The sequence below is a fragment of the Centropristis striata genome, chromosome 10 (assembly GCF_030273125.1).
Source record: "Centropristis striata isolate RG_2023a ecotype Rhode Island chromosome 10, C.striata_1.0, whole genome shotgun sequence".
In the NCBI taxonomy this organism is placed as follows: domain Eukaryota; kingdom Metazoa; phylum Chordata; class Actinopteri; order Perciformes; family Serranidae; genus Centropristis; species Centropristis striata.
In genome coordinates this window covers 37,087,429-37,106,968 of record NC_081526.1, presented here as the reverse complement: position 1 = coordinate 37,106,968, position 19,540 = coordinate 37,087,429, and the positions used below count along the sequence as shown (strand labels likewise).

The window sequence follows — 19,540 nt, the reverse complement described above, 5'->3', positions numbered from 1 at the left end:
TTTCATGAAGCTTGTAGCTGTTCGGTAAGGTTGAAGCTGTTTCATGGAGCTGTTTTGTGAAGCTTGTAGCTGTTTTGTGAAGCTTGTAGCTGTTGCGTAAAGCTTGTAGCTGTTTCATGAAGCTTGTAGCTCTTCCGTGAAGCCTGCAGCTGTTTTGTAAAGCTTGAAGCTGTTTCATGTAGCTGTTTTGTGAAGCTTGTAGCTCTTTCATGAAGCTTGTAGCTCTTTCATGAAGCTTGTAGCTGTTCGGTAAGGTTGAAGCTGTTTCATGTAGCTGTTTTGTGAAGCTTGTAGCTGTTTTGTGAAGCTTGTAGCTGTTGCGTAAAGCTTGTAGCTGTTTCGTGAAGCTTGTAGCTGTTTCATGAAGCTTGTAGCTGTTTCATAAAGCTTGAAGCTGTTTCATGTAGCTTTTTCGTGAAGCTTGTAGCTGTTTTGTGAATCTTGTAGCTGTTTCGTGAAGCTTGTTGCTGCTTCAAGAAACTTGTAGCTCTTCCGTGAAGCCCGCAGCTGTTTTGTAAAGCTTGTAGCTGTTTTGTGAAGCTTGTTCTTCAAGCTCTTTCATGAAGCTTGTAGCTCTTTCATGAAGCCTGTAGCTGTCTCGTAAAGCTTGAAGCTTTTTCATGTAGCTGTTTTGTGAAGATTGTAGCTGTTTCATGTAGCTGTTTTGAGAAGCTTGTAGCTGTTTTATAAAGCTTGTAGGTTTTTTTGTGAAGATTTTAGCTGTTCCATGAAGCGTGTAGCTGTTTCATGAAGGATGTAGCTGTTTCATGAAGCGTGTAGCTGCAGCGTAACATGTTTGTCTCTAGGTCATTCTCTGCAGCTGCTTTAGAAGCTTCTCTTCCTGCAGCTCCGCCTGACCTTAGATCTTTAGTCCGTCTTCCTCTTCTTCATGTTGGTGTTTTACGTCTGTAACTCTTGCTCTTGGCTCTCTTTGCTCTTATTAACCCTCAGCAGAGCTTTCTGTACAGTACGAGGTGTTAACGTGAACTTTCTTCATCTTTCAAGTTCCTGAGGTTTACAGGACGACAGAGGAGAAACCTTCTCTGCCTGCAGCTCCGCCTTCAGCGCCAGCAAAAGGTATCTGACAGTACCGCTTCTTCTCTTTACCACTTCCTGTTCTTCTCATTTATGTTCCTTCTGTTGCACTTTCTTTTTCCTCTTCTTTATTTATTTATTTTAAATAATAAAATGCTGTTAGCATTGATCGTGGTCTGAAAACTGACCTCTATGATGATATTTTAAAGTACCAGAAGCAACGAAGCCCGAGGTTTCTGTCGCCGCTCCGGCTCCCCACAAGGAAGCTGCAGCTGCAGAAGGTAATGCTCACAACAAAGTGTTTTGTTTCAGTTTGTCCTCTGAAAGAGTCTTTATTGGCTCACACTCTTCATTCTTAACAATATAAATATTTCATATTAATATAAAATATGAATATTTATAACAATGTTTATAAATACTGTATATATTTATTTTAGTGCTGTCAACATTTTTTTCCAATTAATTTGAAATAGTTAACATTAAATAAAATGAACACAATTAATGCAACATAAAAGGGAACCTGCTGGTTTCATATAAAACGTACAGAATACATTCGTACCATGATGTGATCAAACATAAATACATAAATATATATAGCAGAGTATTATCAGCGTATTGGTGAATATTCCTTCGGTACGCCGACGGGAAGGACGTGAAATGATTCCAAAGTTTGACTAAATTTTGGCGAGGAGAAACTGGCATATCCCTTTTAAGACCTCTGATCTCCAGATATCTGGATAAAATGGGAATGAAACATTATTACAAGCAGTTTTAAGATTGTTTATCAGTTGACAGCCCTAATTTATTGTTATACAAGTGATTGTTTTTAAACTGTCCTGAGAAACGAGGTTCTACCTCAGCAAGTGAACGAAACCCAAAGGCAGCAAATCTGAGAGTCAAGAAGAACTAAATATTCACATTTCACTGGTTTTTGAGTCAGATGTGAGTATTTTGTCTTGGAGTTGCTACCTTTTCAAATAGTTTTTTGAATATGAGATTTTAGCATGAAATCATACAATCAGGCAATCAGTCTGTAATGTTTTCATCAAATAAAAAGGTCTCAGGATGAACTTCAATTCAAGTTCTCCACTCTTGTTTGTATAACCTTTTGTTGTCTGAAGAGCTAAACTTCTTACGATGCGTAAAGAGCATCTGTCTGTCTGTGCTATATATATATATGTGTGTATATATATATATATACACTGTATATATGTGTGTATATGTATATTTATGTCTGTTTATGTTTGGTGTGTTATGTTCTCCTTCTTCTTCCTCTTCTTTCACTCTTAAAGCTGTGTGCTGAGTGTTGACTCACAGTGATATTTCTTTGTTAACCTTGAAGAACCTTCAGTTTACACCAAACCAGAACCTGAACAAGAGAAAGTGAGCGTTCCCAGAAAGGTCCCTCCTGAGCCACAAAGGGTTCCCCCAGAGCCTAAAGTGGCGCCTCAGAAACCGGTGGCACCTGAGCCGAAAGAACCCAAAGTGAAGCTCGAACCCGAAGCACCGAAAGTTGAACCTGCAAAGAAAACCCCTGAAGCCCCTAAAGCAGCGAGAGGTAACACATGGTGTTGTACAGAATGTTGTGTTTCATGTTGCTGTGGTCTACACGTATAACTCTTTAACACGTTTGTTTAAATCTTGAATGTTCTTCACTACTAACCTCTTAAAAGGATCTGAAGTTGACAGGGTTGTATACATGTAACCCCTCTAAAAACTAACTTCCTAGCTGTAGTGTGTTAATAATGGAGCTCACACCTTGTTCCTACATTAACCTTCTGAGAAAAGTAGAGTTAAAATGGAAAATATTTTAATGTTCTCCAAAGTGCCAGCTGTAGCCACAACAGAGGAAGTCGTAGTTCAGCCAATCGCTGCCAAGATTCCTCCACATAAGACTGAAGAGAGTTTACCAAAAGGTACTGGAGAGATGTTGAACTCTTTAATGTGTGTAACGCTGTGTTGTGTGTTTCATGTGTTTCTGTAGTAGCACTCGTTAGAGTGGACTGTAGTGTTGAAGCCTTAGTGGTTGCCGTTACTGAACACAGATATAATGTTCTTTAAAGCAGCAGAGCGACCAAAGTCTGAAGAACCTGCAGTTCAGCCAACTGCAGCCAAGGTCACTCCCTCAGCACTAGAACGCCTTCCAGCTAAAGGTACTGATGCCTTTAAATCTCCACTTGTCTCCACTATTTTCTGTCAGAATTCACTCGTAAAGAGTGTGATCTTTTATTCCATGTTAGCGTTGATCATTACCTGCAGCTTAAACAATACACAATGTTCTCTTAAGTGCAAGATGTTCCCAGACCAGAGGAACCTGCAGTGCGATCGTCGGTGCCTCAGGTGACTCCACCTGAGGCCGAAGTGGTTCCAACTAAAGGTACTGCAGAGATGCTCTTCATAGGTTTCTCTGTTGTGCTGTTCTGCTTTCTGTTTGTTTTGTTATTCATGTTCCAAGTTTGTTTAATTGTATCAATTGAGCTGCTTTTGAATGTCACAAGTAAAGTAATCTCTTAGTATCTTTGAACTTGTTAAGCACTCGTTAGAGTGTGACTTTCCCTTGCATATTTATCCAGATATGGTTACCAAAAATAATCCTTTTATACATAATTGTTCTTCAAAGTGGTCTCAGAACCAAAGACATCTGAAGCTCCAAGAAAGCCACATCTGCTGGCTGGAAAACCGCAGCCAGAAGCACCGAGGTTTGTCCCTGAAACAAAACCAGAAGAACCCAAGAGGATTCTGGAAGAAACCAAGAAGGCTGCTGAGGTGCCAAAGAAGGTTCCAGAAGAATCAAGAGAATATCCGGAAGAACCAAAAAAGGTTGTGGAAGAAAGAAAGAGGGTTCCAGAGGCCCCGGTAAACGTTCCAGAAGAACCAAAGAAGATTGTGGAAGAAAGAAAGAGGATTCCTGAAGCTCCAAAGAAGGCACCTCCAGCACCCAAAATGGTTGCTGAACCACAACTAGAGCCAAAGAAAACTCCAGAGGAACCAGTGTCCCGAGATGTGGAAACACCAAAGCAAACTCTTCTGGCTAAAAAGCCTCAGCAACAAGGTAGATAAGTCTGAACATCTTTCTAACTGATCGCTCATCATCTTAATCTCTTGATCTTTTAACTTACTATGTGTATGTTTTGTTTGGAGCTATGAAGCTAACTTTTCCGAGGTTCTGTCCTGATGTCTGTGTTGTCGTGTGTGTTGACTGTATCAATTATCAAAACAGTTAAACAGAGGATACAAATGTGTCTCAGCTACTTCAAGAAAGTCAGAACAAATGACCATCGCATTTAAACTGTGTTCATTTGACCCTGAAACCAGACCAGGTCTTTTCTCCTGGAAAAGTTTTAGTCAAGCCAAAGATTAAGAAAGTTTAGTTGTAAAATGAGGCTCACAGCAGAATATTCACCTTAATACAGAGACCTGTGCTTTTGTGTCTTGACGGTTTTTATCTTGTGTTTATCTCTTGGCCACCGCTCCATGGTGCAAATCTTCAATCTTAAAAATGACCTCAGTTCCATTGAAGACTGATCTTAAGCAAACATCAGCAGTGCTTGAAGACAACAGAGCTGCGTCCCTACAGAAGGCTCGTGGAGAGAGGACTTCTCAGTCAGAAGAAGTCGGACGAGTCAGGACATTTGAAAGGGAAGTGGAGGTCAGGGAATCGATTGTGAGAGATGAAAGATCTTTTAAAAGGGAGGTAAGACAACATCTTGCAAAAGAAGAGGAAGAGGTTTCTTTATGGTACCATAGCGGTCACCTGGTTGGAGATAGTGAGTCACTGGAGGACACTGAAACTTATGAAGAAAAAGAACTTCCAGAGTACAAAACAGAAGACTGGAGAGAAGAAATATCTCTGAGGTCTTCCTATCCACCTCTAAAGGAAGATGAACTTGAAATTACTCAGCCTTCAAAGAAAGACACATCCCAAAAAGAGGTACTGGCCTTCAAGAAAACTCCTCAAGAAAAGAAACTTGTTGATGCTGACATTCCTTCAGCCTATACTGAGCAGAAAGAATCGCCCAAGCTGAAGAGTAAACTCACCAGAGTACCAAAAGAGAAGGAACCAGAACCAGAACCAGAGGTCATTAAGCTGAAGAAGGTTCCAGTGAAACCTCCAGAGCCTGAGAAAGAAATCATAACTCATAAAGCTGAAGTGAAGAGACGTCAAGATTTAGAATTAACTGTACATGGACTTCATGACAGAGAAGATAAAGAGATAATAACACTGGGAAGAATTGAGCGAATCTTCACTGCAGAGGAGCACACTGCTCAGTTAGGATACTTTGAGGAAGTTGAAAAGGTTGTAGTTGTACAGAAAGCAGAGGAAGAAGGATGGACGATAACCCAAAAACCACAGAAAGAGGAAGAACCTGAGGGGCCCAAGATAGAGAAGAAAAAGATAACTAAACTGCCAAAAACAGAGGAGGAGAAAGACTCCGTCAAACTGAAACCATTTGAAAAATCAGGGAAACCAGAAGAAGAACCACAGAAGATCAAACTAAAAAAGGTGCCCACTAAGCCTAAAGAGCCTGAGAAGGAGGTGATAACGCAGAGAGTCGAAGTTACGAGACATTATGATACAGAACTGACCATTCAGAAGCTTCACGATAGAGAGGATCGAGAGTTAATGACACTTGGAAGAACTGAGCGAGTGTTCACTGCAGCTGAACAGGTATCTGAACTGGCTCATGTGGAGAAACCTGAAGAGCTGGAGGCAGAAGATGAGAAATCCAAATGGATAAGAAGCCCTAAAGCCCCAAAAGAAGAAGAGCCTGAGCCAGATCTAACTAAAAAGAAAATAAAGAAGCTGCCAAAGAAGGAGGAGGAGCAGGAAGTGGTAACACTGAAACCATTTGAGAAACCTGAGAAACCCAAAGCAGCTGAACCTCCAAAAGCTCAGAAAGAAGGTGAGGCAAAGACAGATACTGAACGCACACCATTCAAGAGAGCTGAGACTCCACAGAGAGATCGACCCTCTGCTGCTGTAAAACACAGAGAAGATGAAGATGTTCCACTGAGGAGTCGAGACGAAACTCCTGACGTCAGCAAAGACCAGAAAGAGATCCCACACAGGGAAAAAGTTCATCAGGTAACAAGACTTGAAAGAACTGAAGGAGTATTCGCTGCAGAAGAGAAAACAATTCAGTTTGAACCTGAAAAGGTTCCTAAAAAGATGGAGTCTCCAAGGGAAGAAATCACAAAGCCTTCTAAAGAACGTGTCCCAGCAAGATCTATACCAGCAAGTAGGGAAGTGTCCCCTCCAGTTCCTTCACCTGAGGAAAGGGTCTGTATTCAAGAAGAAATTACACCACCAAAAGAAACTGTTGTTCCTCCAAAAAAGATTGCTCCAACACTTCCCAAAGCTATTCTTGCTCCTGAAGAAACCCAGAAACCAATCCCTACAGCAAAGGGAGCTACCACTAAAGTTCCACCACAGAAGAAACATCTTCCTCCTGAAGAAGGAGATCTTCCTTCCAAGAAACCTGCTTCCACCCCTGAGGTGGATTCTTATGAGGAAGCTAGAACAGCAGCAGTGAAACCTCCACCAACGAGAGAAGGTGACAAGAAAACGAAGAAGGGAACACAGGAGATTGAACAACGAACTCTTCAGAAAGGTATTCTTTGTTTGATCATCATCAGATCAAACCCTCTTTCAAGAGATTTAACATCTCGCATCTCCTACACTAACCTCTTCCAAAAGATTCTTGAATAACACAGATATTTTACACCAACCATCACAGGAAACTGTCTCCGTCCACCATCTTTGTAACATGTTTGTCATGTCCCCCTGTACTAAGGAACCTCTCTTGGACTACTAATATCTTTCATTGGTTGAGGTCTTTTTCACATCTTCACAGTCTCATCCCTTCTTCTATCTGTTTGTGCTGTTTGAAGTAACTTGTGTCTCAGCCATCTTTTGTTGTTGACAAGTCTTGAGTGGCCGTGTTGTTTTTCTTGGTTGTGATCTTGGCATCTTGTATTCCCCAAGTTTCACCTCCAGAGGAGAAGAAACCCTCTGCTCCACAGCCGTCACCTCCTGCTCCTCCTGTAGCCAGAGCTGCTGCTCCTCCTGCAGGTAGTCTGTTCAGTTTGTACTTTCTTCATCTTTGCTGAACAATCAAGAGTCGGCCCCGTTGTTTTTCTTGTCCATTTGTTTGTGTTGTTTTCAGTGTTTCCATGTTTTTCCCATGTGTCAGTCATTGTGTTTTTGACCAAGCATGTTGTTTTGTTGGTCGTGACCTTGGCATCTTGTATTCCCAAAGTATCTCCTCCAGAGGAGAAGAAACCCTCTGCAGCAGCACCAAAGCCTTCAGCTCCTGCTGTTCCTGCTGTTCCTGCTGCTCCTTCTGCTCCTACACAGAAAGTTGCTCCTCCTGCAGGTAGTTTCTTCTCTCGGATTTGTTGTTAACTAGATGTCTGTCTGTTTGTTTTCTTTGCTGGCTGGTAAAATGGTAATCTACAGATTTTCTCTTTTGCCAGTTTTCACTTGCTGTCTTCTGTGTCCTTTGTCTTATCTTGCATTGTTTCAATGCATCTGTCTGTCTTCATTGACCATGTTGTTGTCTTGGTCGTGATCTTGGCATCTTGTATTTTAAAGTGTCTCGTCCAGAGGAGAAGAAACCATCTGCAGCAGCACCAAAGCCCCCAGCTCCTGCAGCTCCTGCAGCTCCTGCAGCTCCTGCTGCTCCTGCTGCTCCTGCTGCCCAGGTCACTCCTCCTGCAGGTACTTCTTTCACTTTGTTTTGTGGACCTTATAAAACTCTGTTTCTGTGTGTTGATGTGTTTTGGTCTGGTTGTGTTTTTGTCCAGATGACTTTCTGCCTGTCTCTTTTATCTTCACTCTTAACATCTTCAGTCTTTCCGGTGTCTCTTTTAATATCTTGTCACGTTTATGTCTTTTGTTATCTGGGTCATGACCTTTGGTATCTTGTACTCCCAAGTGTCTGCTCCAGAGGAAAGGAAACTTTCTCCGCCAACACCAAAGCTTCCAGCAGAAAGAATCGTGTCTCCTGCAGGTAGTGTTTTCTGTGTGTCGTATATATGTTGTTGAAGTCCTCGTCTGTACTACCTCAAAGAAATCTTTCATTCTGTCCGTGTTGTTTTAGTATCTGTCAGTTGTTTGTTCACCAGATCTTTGCCAGTGATCTAATCAACTTGGCATTCTTGTAGCTCAAGTTGAAGCAGTGAAGAAACCGTCTCCGGCTGAACCCTCTTCTGTCTCAGAGGAATTCTATCCTCCTGAAGGTAACATCTCTTCTCTAACTTTCATTTATGTTGTTCCTGTTCTGTTTGCCTCCTGCTTCAAAGCACTTCTTATGTGACAGCTTCAGTCTTCATACAAACCAATCTGAGCTTTGATTCAGGAAATACAGTCAGTGTCTAAATCTGTTGGTCTTTGGTCTTCAGTTCTCTAATCCAGTCCAAGTCTTTCAGAATAACTGTTTCTGTTGAAAGAGGCCAAATAAACTCCAGAAATGCTTTTCAAGCAATGTCTCTTTGTGCATCTCAAGTTACTTGACTGTAACTTGGTAAACATGCAACTTTAACAAAAAACAAGCATGCCACACTTTCTTAACTAAGTGTCTCAAAACATAAATGAACCTTGTCCTTTCGTTTGTACTGTGTGTACTCATGTTGATCTTCTTTAAACTCTTACAGACAAGGAACCAGTTTCAGCTCCTGGACCAACTAAAGGTATATCAAATATTAGCTTCTTCTTTAAAACTGTGAGGTTAGTTGTTCTCTCATAAAAACGAAGATCTTTCTTGTTTGTCATTTACATGTTTAAGTGGTGTGAGAATTGTGTTGTTAAAGTGTTACATGCCATGTTGAGTTTCTTGTCTCTATGTGAATGTTATAAAAAAGTGTATTTACTGCCTCAACCACAGTGACATCACTTAAGCAAAAGGGTAAGATCCCAGTTCAGGAGGCAAAAACCCCCGAATCGCCCAAGCTGAAGAGTAAACTCACCAGAGTACCAAAAGAGAAGGAACCAGAACCAGAACCAGAGGTCATTAAGCTGAAGAAGGTTCCAGTGAAACTTCCAGAGCCTGAGAAAGAAATCATAACTCATAAAGCTGAAATGACAAGACGTCAAGATGTAGAACTAATGGTTCACGGACTTCATGACAGAGAAGACAAAGAGATTATAACACTGGGAAGAACTGAGCGAATCTTCACTGCAGAGGAGCACACTGCTCAGTTAGGATACTTTGAGGAAGTTGAAAAGGTTGTAGTTGTACAGAAAGCAGAGAAAGAAGGATGGACGAGAACCCAGAAACCACAGAAAGAGGAAGAACCTGAGGGGCCCAAGATTGAGAAGAAAAAAATAACTAAACTACCAAAAACGGAGGAGGAGAAAGACTCCGTCAAACTGAAACCATTTGAAAAATCAGGGAAACCAGAAGAAGAACCACAGAAGATCAAACTAAAAAAGGTGCCCACTAAGCCTAAAGAGCCTGAGAAGGAGGTGATAACGCAGAGAGTCGAAGTTACGAGACATTATGATACAGAACTGACAATTCAGAAGCTTCACGATAGAGAGGATCGAGAGTTAATGACACTTGGAAGAACAGAGCGAGTGTTCACTGCAGCTGAACAGGTATCTGAACTGGCTCATGTTGAGAAACCTGAAGAGCTGGAGGCAGAAGATGAAAAATCCAGATGGATAAGAAGCCCTAAAGCCCCAAAAGAAGAAGAGCCTGAGCCAGATCTAACTAAAAAGAAAATAAAGAAGCTGCCAAAGAAAGAGGAGGAGCAGGAAGTGGTAACACTGAAACCATTTGAGAAACCTGAGAAACCCAAAGCAGCTGAACCTCCAAAAGCTCAGAAAGAAGGTGAGGCAAAGACAGATACTGAACGCACACCGTTCAAGAGAGCTGAGACTCCACAGAGAGATCGACCCTCTGCTGCTGTAAAACACAGAGAAGATGAAGATGTTCCATTGAGGAGTCTAGAGGAAACTCCTGACGTCAGTAAAGACCAGAAAGAGATCCCACACAGGGAAAAGCTGGCCCAGGTACCCAAAGATGAGGAACCTACAGCTGGCGACAAGCTGCGGGGAAAACCTAAAATAATTTCCACACCAGAGAAAGAGAAGGAGCAGGTCATGTTGAAGCCTTTCACCAAAGTTTCCAAGCCTGAAGAAAAGGCAAAGAAACCATCTGAGGCAGAGAAGACAAAGCCTGTGGACACAAAGGTACCCAGCCGAACTCCTAGAGATGAAACTACTAAAGAGTTGAAGGAACAGCAGCTGAGGAAAGTTGAAAAGACTGCAACACCTAAAAAAGAGGACGAGAAACCTTCAAAGAAAGAGGAGCAAGCTGTTCCACCAGGAAAGAAAGAAGAAATCCCACAAAAACAAGCTGACATCTTGAAGAAAGGTGTTGAACTCAAAAAGACTCCTTCACCCAGAGTGGGCAAAGACAGGGTGGAAGAAGAAAAGCCCCTAAAACCGATTGAACAACTTAAGAAAGTTGAGCTAAAAAAGACGACGTCACCAAAAGTTGAAAAGCCAAAAGCTAAAGAACTGGAGCAGGTTCCCATCGAGAAGAAGCTGAGTGCTGGGAAAGTAAAACAGACTCCCAAAACAGTTTCACCACAAGACTCTGTCGAAGCAGTGACTCTCAAAAAGGTTCCAAAGAAGCCGTCACCCGAGGAGGTCCCAGAGCCAGAAAAGCCCGCCAGAGGCCGGATCCCCCTGGTAAAGGAGGTCTCTCCTGGAGCCGTGCAGATGCAGAAGGTGCCCACCCAGCCAGAAGAGGAGGTGTTCGCAGAAGAAGTTGAAGAAGCAGGAGGCGAGGAGGAAGAGGAGGCCTGGGGCTGGGAGCTGGTTCCCTCCGATGACTGGGCAGGTGAAGGGGTTGACGGGGCGCTGGAGACTCCAGGCATGCCCGGTGCCAAACGAGGTGAGACGGAGGTCAACAGATTCCTCCTCTGGCGACTCTGGAGCCCCTCATCCATCTGCAATGACTCATCTAATCCTCATCACATCACTTTCAATCACTTGATCCATTTCTTCATCTTCAGCTTGTCTTCATTCATCCGTCTGTCCATTCGTCCATTCACCATCTGTCCATTGAAATGTTCTCATGTTGTCCGTCAAACAAAGTCTGTCCTCAAATATGTCCACCATTAGTCATAAAGTGTTCGTCTTCGCCTATGTCCATGTCATTCATGACAATTTTTACTTTCCTGCATCGTCTTCTGTCCATCTTTGTCTCTTTGGCCATCTTGTCCCATTATTCATCCATTTGTTTCAGTCCATCTTTATCCTCTTCATCTGTGTGAGGCCCTTTAATGTTATAATGTCACATGAACAAGAACATGTGTTTAATTTTATATCTGGTTTATTTTAGCATGTTAGCATCTTGTTCTTGGTTTCTGCTGCTCTCAAAGAGAGAAAATAAAAAACTCATCTTATTGTTTTTTGTCCAGATGGAAAACCCTCGGAAGAGGCAGCAAAGGGCCGAGGCAGAGGATTTGGGGGTATGAATCCAATGAAATCAGACTAACAGTTTGCTCTTTGTGCTCCATAATGACTGAAAATATTTAAATCGCTTATTTCACTGTTTTTGTGAAGCGTAAGCTTTTCTTGTCTTGTCTTTTAATATGAACATTTTGTCTTACGCTTTTATTCTTAACCTGAATATTTTTTATTTGTCTTTAAACTTTAAACAACCAGCTTTAGATAACTCATATCTACAGCTTAAAAAATGTTCTCTGGTCTTCTTTTGTCTTGTTTTATCTGCCACAAATTCAGGTAGTATTATACAAAGGAAATCAACAATGATTTGCACTACATTTCCTACACTGCTAACAGCCAATAGGATCACTGCTTTTGGAGGACTGCATATTGATATAAGTTGAAGATAGAAAGTCTTCAAGAAAACACATATTCAGGGTTACAGTTTTTCTGCAATCACACATTTAAACCGAAACCACCTGTTTATGTGTAGTTTGTTGTTCGTGTCGTGTTGCATTTTTGCTGTTGGAATCTTATGTTCAAACATTGTTACAATTGTCTAACATTGCTTAAAACTGTGAGAATATTTCGACTGAATGGCGTCTCATTCACGGTAGGCACAAGAACTTAAAAACATTCCCGTTGTCCCATTTGTCTGATTCTTCACTCACCGAGTAACTCAACAAGTTTTTATTTATGTTACGTTGCAGCGAGACAAACTCCATCTCCTGGTGACGGTGGCAGGGGCCGTGGCCTGAGGCCCGGCGGGAAAGGCCCGTCACCACCGGAGGAACCCTTCGGAGGATTCAAGCTCAAAGCCGTCCCCCTGAAGTTCGTCAAGAAGATCCAGGACATCGTGTTGCAGGAGGCCGAGTCTATCGGCTCGTCTGCCGTGTTCGAGTGTGAGATCTCTCCCTCCACCGCCATCACCACATGGATGAAAGACGGCAGCAACCTGCGTGAAGGCCCCAAACACAAATTCACAGCTGATGGCAAAGATCGCAAGTTGCACATTATTGATGTGCAGCTTTCAGACACCGGTGAATACACCTGTGTGGGCAAGAATGCCGGCAAGGAAATCACATGCACAGCCAAGCTCGTCGTTGAAGGTAAACTCATGAGGTTTTTATCAGGCATAAACATTGCCACAATGTTAAAAGATAGTTTAAGGCTTTTTGTAGACATCAGAAGGGACTCAGCCTCAGGTGTGTCAGACTTTATTTCACTGCAAATCCTGTTTACTAAATGATTCTGTCTCTCTCTGTGCAGAGCTTCCTGTGAAATGGGTGAAAGAACTGGAGCCAGAGACATCGTGCATCAAGAGTCAGCCCATGTATCTGACCTGTGAGCTGAACAAAGAGAGAGAGGTCATCTGGAAGCGTAATGGCACCCGCCTGAAGAACAAGGCTGGGAAAGTGGCCATTAACATCATTGGTCTGCAGCATGCTGTGACCATCCAGAACACCACTGACGAAGATGGTGGCGCCTACACTTGTGAGGTGGAAGGACAGGAAGACGTCAAGACGACAACTAATGTCAAAGTGATTGGTAAGCAGTCTGCAGGGAGTAGTAAAGATTAACTTAGTCTGTCTAATGATTCAATATCCCATTACCCCAACAAAGTCCCAGCTGTCTGACAGGCCAGGCCTGAGGACCCTGGGAGCACAGGTTTGAGCTCAGATAAGTTTGGCTGTTTCTCAGACTACAAACTGAACTTTGTTTGATGTTAACTGAACTCTCTGTCCTCAGAAATCATCAAAGACTGGCTGGTGAAGCCTCTGAGAGACCAGCATGTGAAACCGAAGGCCAAGGCCACGTTCAAATGTGAGCTGTTCAAGGACACTCCCAACTGGAAGTGGTTCAAAGGAGAGAATGAGCTCGCTCCTTCTGACAAGGTGGAGATCAACAAGGACGGACAGGATATGACGCTCACCATCAACAACTGCCAGCCCGACGACGTATCCGACTACACCATCCAGGTGGAGGATCGCAGATACACGGCCAAACTCACGCTGGGAGGTCGGTGCGACATGTTAAGATCCACGTTAGAAAAGTACACGTCTGAAACGTAAAAGGTGTTCAGTAACTCCTTCTGTGTGATATTTCAGAGCGCGAGGCCGAGATCCTGAAGCCTCTCGCCAGCGTTGAGGTGGTCGAGAAGGAGGAAGCCAACTTTGACACTGAAATATCTGAGGATGATGTAGCCGGGGAATGGAAACTGAGGGGCCAGGTGCTGCTGAGGTCTCCGGTAAGGCTTTTTAACAACTGGCCGTTATGGCTCTGAGTCCTAAAACCAAGAAATGAGTCGGCATTTAATCACTTCCTGTTTCCTTGTCTTGAAGTCAGTGTTTTTTTTAAATAAATTATGACGGATAAATACCACAGAGTCCTTAGTTTGTGGTGAAAACCAGGAAAATTTGATTATTAAACAGATATTTGTCAGGACTTTGGACGCCTTCCTTAAAACCGTTTGGTCACTGAAGCTTATTGCCGATGACATTGAAGTCATATGACTGTGCTGTAGTTTGTTTACAGCCTGTTTATAATGTTTATTAATTCGTCAACGTTATCTTGCTGAACGAAGCGTGTGAGTATCATCAACTTTTGTTTTCCACAAAATGAAATGAAAATGATTTAAGATTTGGTCCTAAAACTGAAGTTTGTTTTTCAGACGTGCGACATTAAAACTGAAGGCAGGAAACGTTTCCTGACGCTGAAGAACGTGCAGCTGGATCAGGCCGGGGAAGTGTCCTACCAGGCGCTGAACGCCAACACCAGCGCCATGCTCACCGTCAAAGGTACAAACCTGTCTGCTCTAAATAAACTGTTCTTCGTGTTTCTGTTGTCTGCTGCTTCTGTCAGTCTCAAAAAACGAAGGAAACGGTAAGAAAAGCTGTGTGCTCGCTTTTGTAAATAACTGCCAAATTATCCACACCTCCCAGAGATCGAGATGGGCTTTGTTGAGCCGCTGAAGGATGTTTCTGTGCCTGAAAAGAAACAGGCTAAGTTTGAATGCACCGTCACCAAGGAGGTGTCAAAGGTCATGTGGTTCAGGGGGGCGGAGATCGTCACCCCGAGCCCTAAATATGAAATAATTGATGACGGAAAGAAACACATGCTGATCATAAACAGCTGTGAGTTTGACGACGAGGCTCAGTTCACCATCGAAGTGCTGGGTCAGAAATCTTCTGCCCAGCTGGCGGTAGAAGGTAAGTGGTGGACAGAACGCTTCATGTTGTTTCTTCTTTGTTGTCATTCCATGTCTGTGGCTTTAAAGTGTCCGATGGCAACAACCCTGTTTGTGTGCACTCACCTCGTGTATTTCAGGCATGAGGCTGAAATTTGTGACGCAGCTCATGGACCAAACAGTGAAAGAAGGTAAAACAGCTCGGTTTGAGCTGGAACTGACGCACGACAACGTGCCCGTGGTTTGGTACCGAAATGAAGTGAAGCTCCATGTGAGCCGCACAGTGATCACACATGTGGAAGGAAAGAAACACACTCTAGAAATGAGGACGTTGACTCTAGATGATACCTGCCAGATAAAGGCAGAGGCCAAAGGAATTTACTCCATGGCAAAACTGACCGTCATAGGTAACAGCACACTTCTTCTTCTTCTCTTGTGTTTCAGGGCTGTACCACCAGGTACACGACGTCTTTAAAAACATTTAATTTAAGTTGTAATACACCAGAATAATTATTTAATTCCAATAAATGATAAAAGATTGATATCTGCTGAAATGTAATTTATCTGTTTTCAGTGTCTTCCACTTGAACTCTTTCTTTTGTATTTCTCGTGGGGACTCTCAGTCTCAGTCAGACAAAGATTAACAGACTCTTGGTTGTGTTGCAGAGGGCGACGCTGTCTTTGTGGTGAAGCTGCAGGACTACACGGCCACAGAGAAAGACGAGGTGACTCTGGACTGTGAACTGAGCAAAGACGTGCCGGTCATGTGGTACCGTGACGAGAAGGAAATTATCGCCTCTAAGATGGTGGTGATGAAGACAGAGGGCACGCGCAGGTCTCTGGTCCTGAAGAAAGTGGAGCAGAGCGATAAGGGGAAATATGTATGTGACTGTGGAACAGACAAAACCTCGGCCAACATCAACATCGAAGGTGAACTTTCTTTACCTGACTGATCCTGTGTTGCTCTGGACAAACTAATGTTAAACATTTAATTTTGGATTTAAATTCTTTCATTGTTTTTCCCCACCAGCTCGTGACATCAAGGTGGTTCGGCCAATTTATGGCGTGGAGCTGTTTGATGGAGAGACGGCTCGTTTCGAGGTGGAGATCTCTGAGGAAGACGTCCACGGCCAGTGGAAACTGAACGGAGAAGTCCTGAGTCCTTCTTCTGTGAGCGCCACCACAACACAACACATTTATATATTTTTATTGTCATTAATAACATATGTGAAGCTCCTCTGAGTTTTTCAAGACTGTTTGTCCTCTTGTTTGACAGGATGTTGACATCATCGAGGAGGGTGGCAAACACACACTTATCCTGTACAACTGTAAGGTGTCCATGACCGGCGAGGTGGCGTACGCCGCCGCCAATGCCAAGTGTGCCGCTAACCTGAAGGTCAAAGGTAAACACACAGCGGAGCTCCTTCACCTCATGGTGAGTGTTTCATTAGCAGTATCCGTGAGCCTAACCAAACCTCCTTTTCTTCACTTTCCCTCCAGAACTTCCTCTGAACTTCCTCACACCGCTGAGTGATGTTCAGGTGTACGAGAAGGACGAGGCGAGGTTCGAGGTGGAGCTGTCCAGAGCCCCCAAGAGTTTCCGCTGGCTGAAGGGTTCTCAGGAGCTGCAGAGCGATGACAAGTACGAGATGATGCAGGAAGGAAACATGTTCCTTCTGCTGATCCGGTCCGCCGCCTATGACGACGAGGCCAAGTACATGTTTGAAGCCGAGGACAAGAGGACGACCGGCAAACTCGTCATCCAGGGTAACTACCGGCTCTTCATTTGGGTTATTCCAAGTCAGAATTCATTCAACTCACCAGCTCATATTTCATGATCATAAGGAATATTTTTAATTTTCTCAAAATTAGTTTTTAATTAGATTTTTTAAATTTGACATTGTTAGGTTTGTATTAAACTTTTTTAAACATTTAACCAATAATGTCAAAACCATGTGGGGTTGAACTTTAAAGTTTTAACCCTGAATTTGTTTTATTTTCCAGAATAACTTTGTTTGTATCCAAATTGTTGTGTTTTCACAAAATGTATGGCTTTGTTTATTCATTTTCTGTCAGATACCGATATTTCTTAGGTTTGACCCAAAGACCATTGTTGGTTCTTTCCTAAAATATTTCATTGCCTCTGATCATTTGATCAAATTGTTTGGGTTACAGTATATCTGAAAGTGATGAGTGAACTTCTAGCAGAAATTCAGGATATATCCAACATTGTTTATTCATTTTGGAATGACACATGATGTATGACACTACACACTACCACACACTACTACACACTACTAGACACTACTAGACACTACTTCACAGAACAAAACAGTACTACACAGTAGTACACACTATGACACTATACTGCACACTACTACACACTACTGCACACCACTGCACACTACTGCACACTACTACACACTACTGCAAACTACAGCACACTACTGCACACTACTACACACTACTGCACACTACAGCACACTACCACACACTACTACACACTACTAGACACTACTACACAGAACTAAATAGTACTACACAGTAGTACACACTACTGCACACTTCTACACAGTACTGCACACTACAGCACACTACTGTACACTACTACACACTACTGCACACCACTGCACACTACTGCACAGTACTACACATTAATGCACACGACTACACACTACAGCACACTACTATACACTACTGCACACTACTGCACGCTACTACACACTACTGCACACTAGTGCACAATACCGCACACTACTACACAGAACTACACAGTAGTACAGACTACTACAAAATAGTACACAGTACTACACAGTACTGCACACTACTACACACTACAGCACACTACTGCACACTACTGCACAGAAATGCACACTACTACACACTACTACACACTACTGCACAGTACTACACATTAATGCACACTACTACACACTGCAGCACACTACTATACACTACTGCACACTACTGCACGCTACTACACACTACTGCACACTACTACACACTAGTGCACAATACCGCACACTACTACACAGAACTACACAGTAGTACAGACTACTACAAAATAGTACACAGTACTACACAGTACTACACACTACTACACGTGGTGTATGACTGTTGTTTTTTCTGTGGCAGGTATTCGCCTGGAGTTTGCCAAACCGATTAAGGATGTGACAGTGAAGGAACGCGAAACAGCAGAGTTCAGTGTAGAACTCTCTCACGATAAGATCTCGGTGGTCTGGTACAAAAACGACGTGCACCTCCATCCCAGCAAGGTGGTGCACATGACCGATCACGGAAAGGTCCACACACTGGCCTTCAAGGAGGTTACCATCGACGACACCTCTATGATCAAAGTGGAGGCCATGGACAAGAGCATGACTGCCATGCTCACCGTGCTCGGTGAGTCTCACATATACGTTCAGCTTGTCTCACATGTCTGGTTGTTTCTAAAAAATATATATTTTACTGTTAAAAAGGTTCAAGTTAACATGTTCCACAGAAAACTAACAACAGACAAGTTAAAGAATCCAGAGAAAGTTCTGGAAGTCTGGAAACAGAAATATTACTTTAGTCCCTGTTGTTGAAGCTTTGTTAAGTTTTGGATCTTTGCTAAGACCAGAAAAGAAAATGTATTACTGATGATTTACTTTAGTTCCCTCACACACGACTCTTGGTTTTTAACTTGAGGACATCCTGTTTCTCTGCAGAGGGCGATCTGTATTTTACCACCAAGCTGCAGAACTACACGGCTGTGGAGAAGGACGAGGTGAAGCTGGTCTGTGAACTGAGCAAATCCATCGCTGACGTCAAATGGTTCAAGGACGGGAAGGAGATCACTCCCTCCAAAAACATCGCCATCAGCACGGACGGCAAGAAGCGCATCCTGTTGGTCAGGAAGGCGGAGAAGGCCAACATTGGAGAGTACACCTGTGACTGTGGCTCAGACAAGACTACAGCCAACCTCAACATTGAAGGTAAATCACATTATATGTTTAGTTTTTCACAGCCTCTATAATCCAATTCTTTAAGATGATCAGATGTGTAGAGTATCATCAGCGTATCGCATCTAATCCAGATGCCACAAAACAATAGATAATCAGTCATGGACATTAAAAAACACATTTTCACTATGTTGCAAAAAGCATTCTTGATAGATTTTAAGGTAACGGCTAGATTATTAGTAGTCAAAGTTTGACATATCACAATATTGCCAAGAGTTCCTGATCCAGCTACTTATCAGCTTGATGAAAGTGTTGAGCAGAGTCAATGACGAGCATCATTTTTCAGATAAGGAAAGAGGCAGTTCTGCAGAGTATCATCAGCGTATCTCTTTAAGTTGTGTCTTTGAATTTTGAGACATTCTTTGGTGACTTTTGGCTTTTATTCAAATCCAACTAAAGACTAAAAAGTGTCTGCCAAATAAATGTAATAAAGTGTAAGTACTAAAGTGTCATCACTCTTACTTCTCTGCAGAGCGCGACATCAAGGTGATCCGTCCGCTCTACAGCGTGGAGGTCACAGAGACAGAAACAGCCAAGTTTGAGACGGAAATTTCAGAAGGAGACGTCCATGGAAACTGGAAACTGAAGGGAGAAGCTCTGCACCAGAGTCCTGTGAGTCTGCTTCAATATACACACTACTGCACACACCTGCACACTACTACAAACTATTACACATTACTGCACACTAGAACACACTATTGCACACTACTGCACACTAAAACACACTCCAGCATACTACTGCATACTACTGCACACTATTACACATTTACTGCACCCTACTGCATACTACAACACACTACAGCATACTACTGCACACTACTGCACATTATTACACACTACTGCACCCTACTG

The 19,540-nt window shown here is 42.8% G+C and overlaps 1 protein-coding gene across 1 annotated transcript in view; it reads left to right on the top strand.

Moving 5' to 3' along the window:
- Nucleotides 1–19,540, top strand: part of LOC131978685 (titin-like) — a 164,923-nt gene that overhangs the window by 54,297 nt on the left and 91,086 nt on the right. Inside the window, 25 exon segments of the mRNA XM_059342397.1 lie at nt 2,378–2,593; nt 3,323–3,412; nt 3,656–4,087; nt 4,545–5,704; nt 5,852–6,647; nt 7,022–7,108; nt 7,296–7,412; nt 8,203–8,277; nt 8,922–9,634; nt 9,779–10,940; nt 11,470–11,520; nt 12,208–12,606; nt 12,767–13,045; nt 13,247–13,516; nt 13,606–13,745; nt 14,169–14,295; nt 14,440–14,706; nt 14,825–15,091; nt 15,351–15,614; nt 15,715–15,854; nt 15,961–16,087; nt 16,185–16,451; nt 17,820–18,086; nt 18,395–18,661; nt 19,161–19,300. Coding sequence (XP_059198380.1) covers nt 2,378–2,593; nt 3,323–3,412; nt 3,656–4,087; nt 4,545–5,704; nt 5,852–6,647; nt 7,022–7,108; nt 7,296–7,412; nt 8,203–8,277; nt 8,922–9,634; nt 9,779–10,940; nt 11,470–11,520; nt 12,208–12,606; nt 12,767–13,045; nt 13,247–13,516; nt 13,606–13,745; nt 14,169–14,295; nt 14,440–14,706; nt 14,825–15,091; nt 15,351–15,614; nt 15,715–15,854; nt 15,961–16,087; nt 16,185–16,451; nt 17,820–18,086; nt 18,395–18,661; nt 19,161–19,300 — 8,120 coding nt within the window.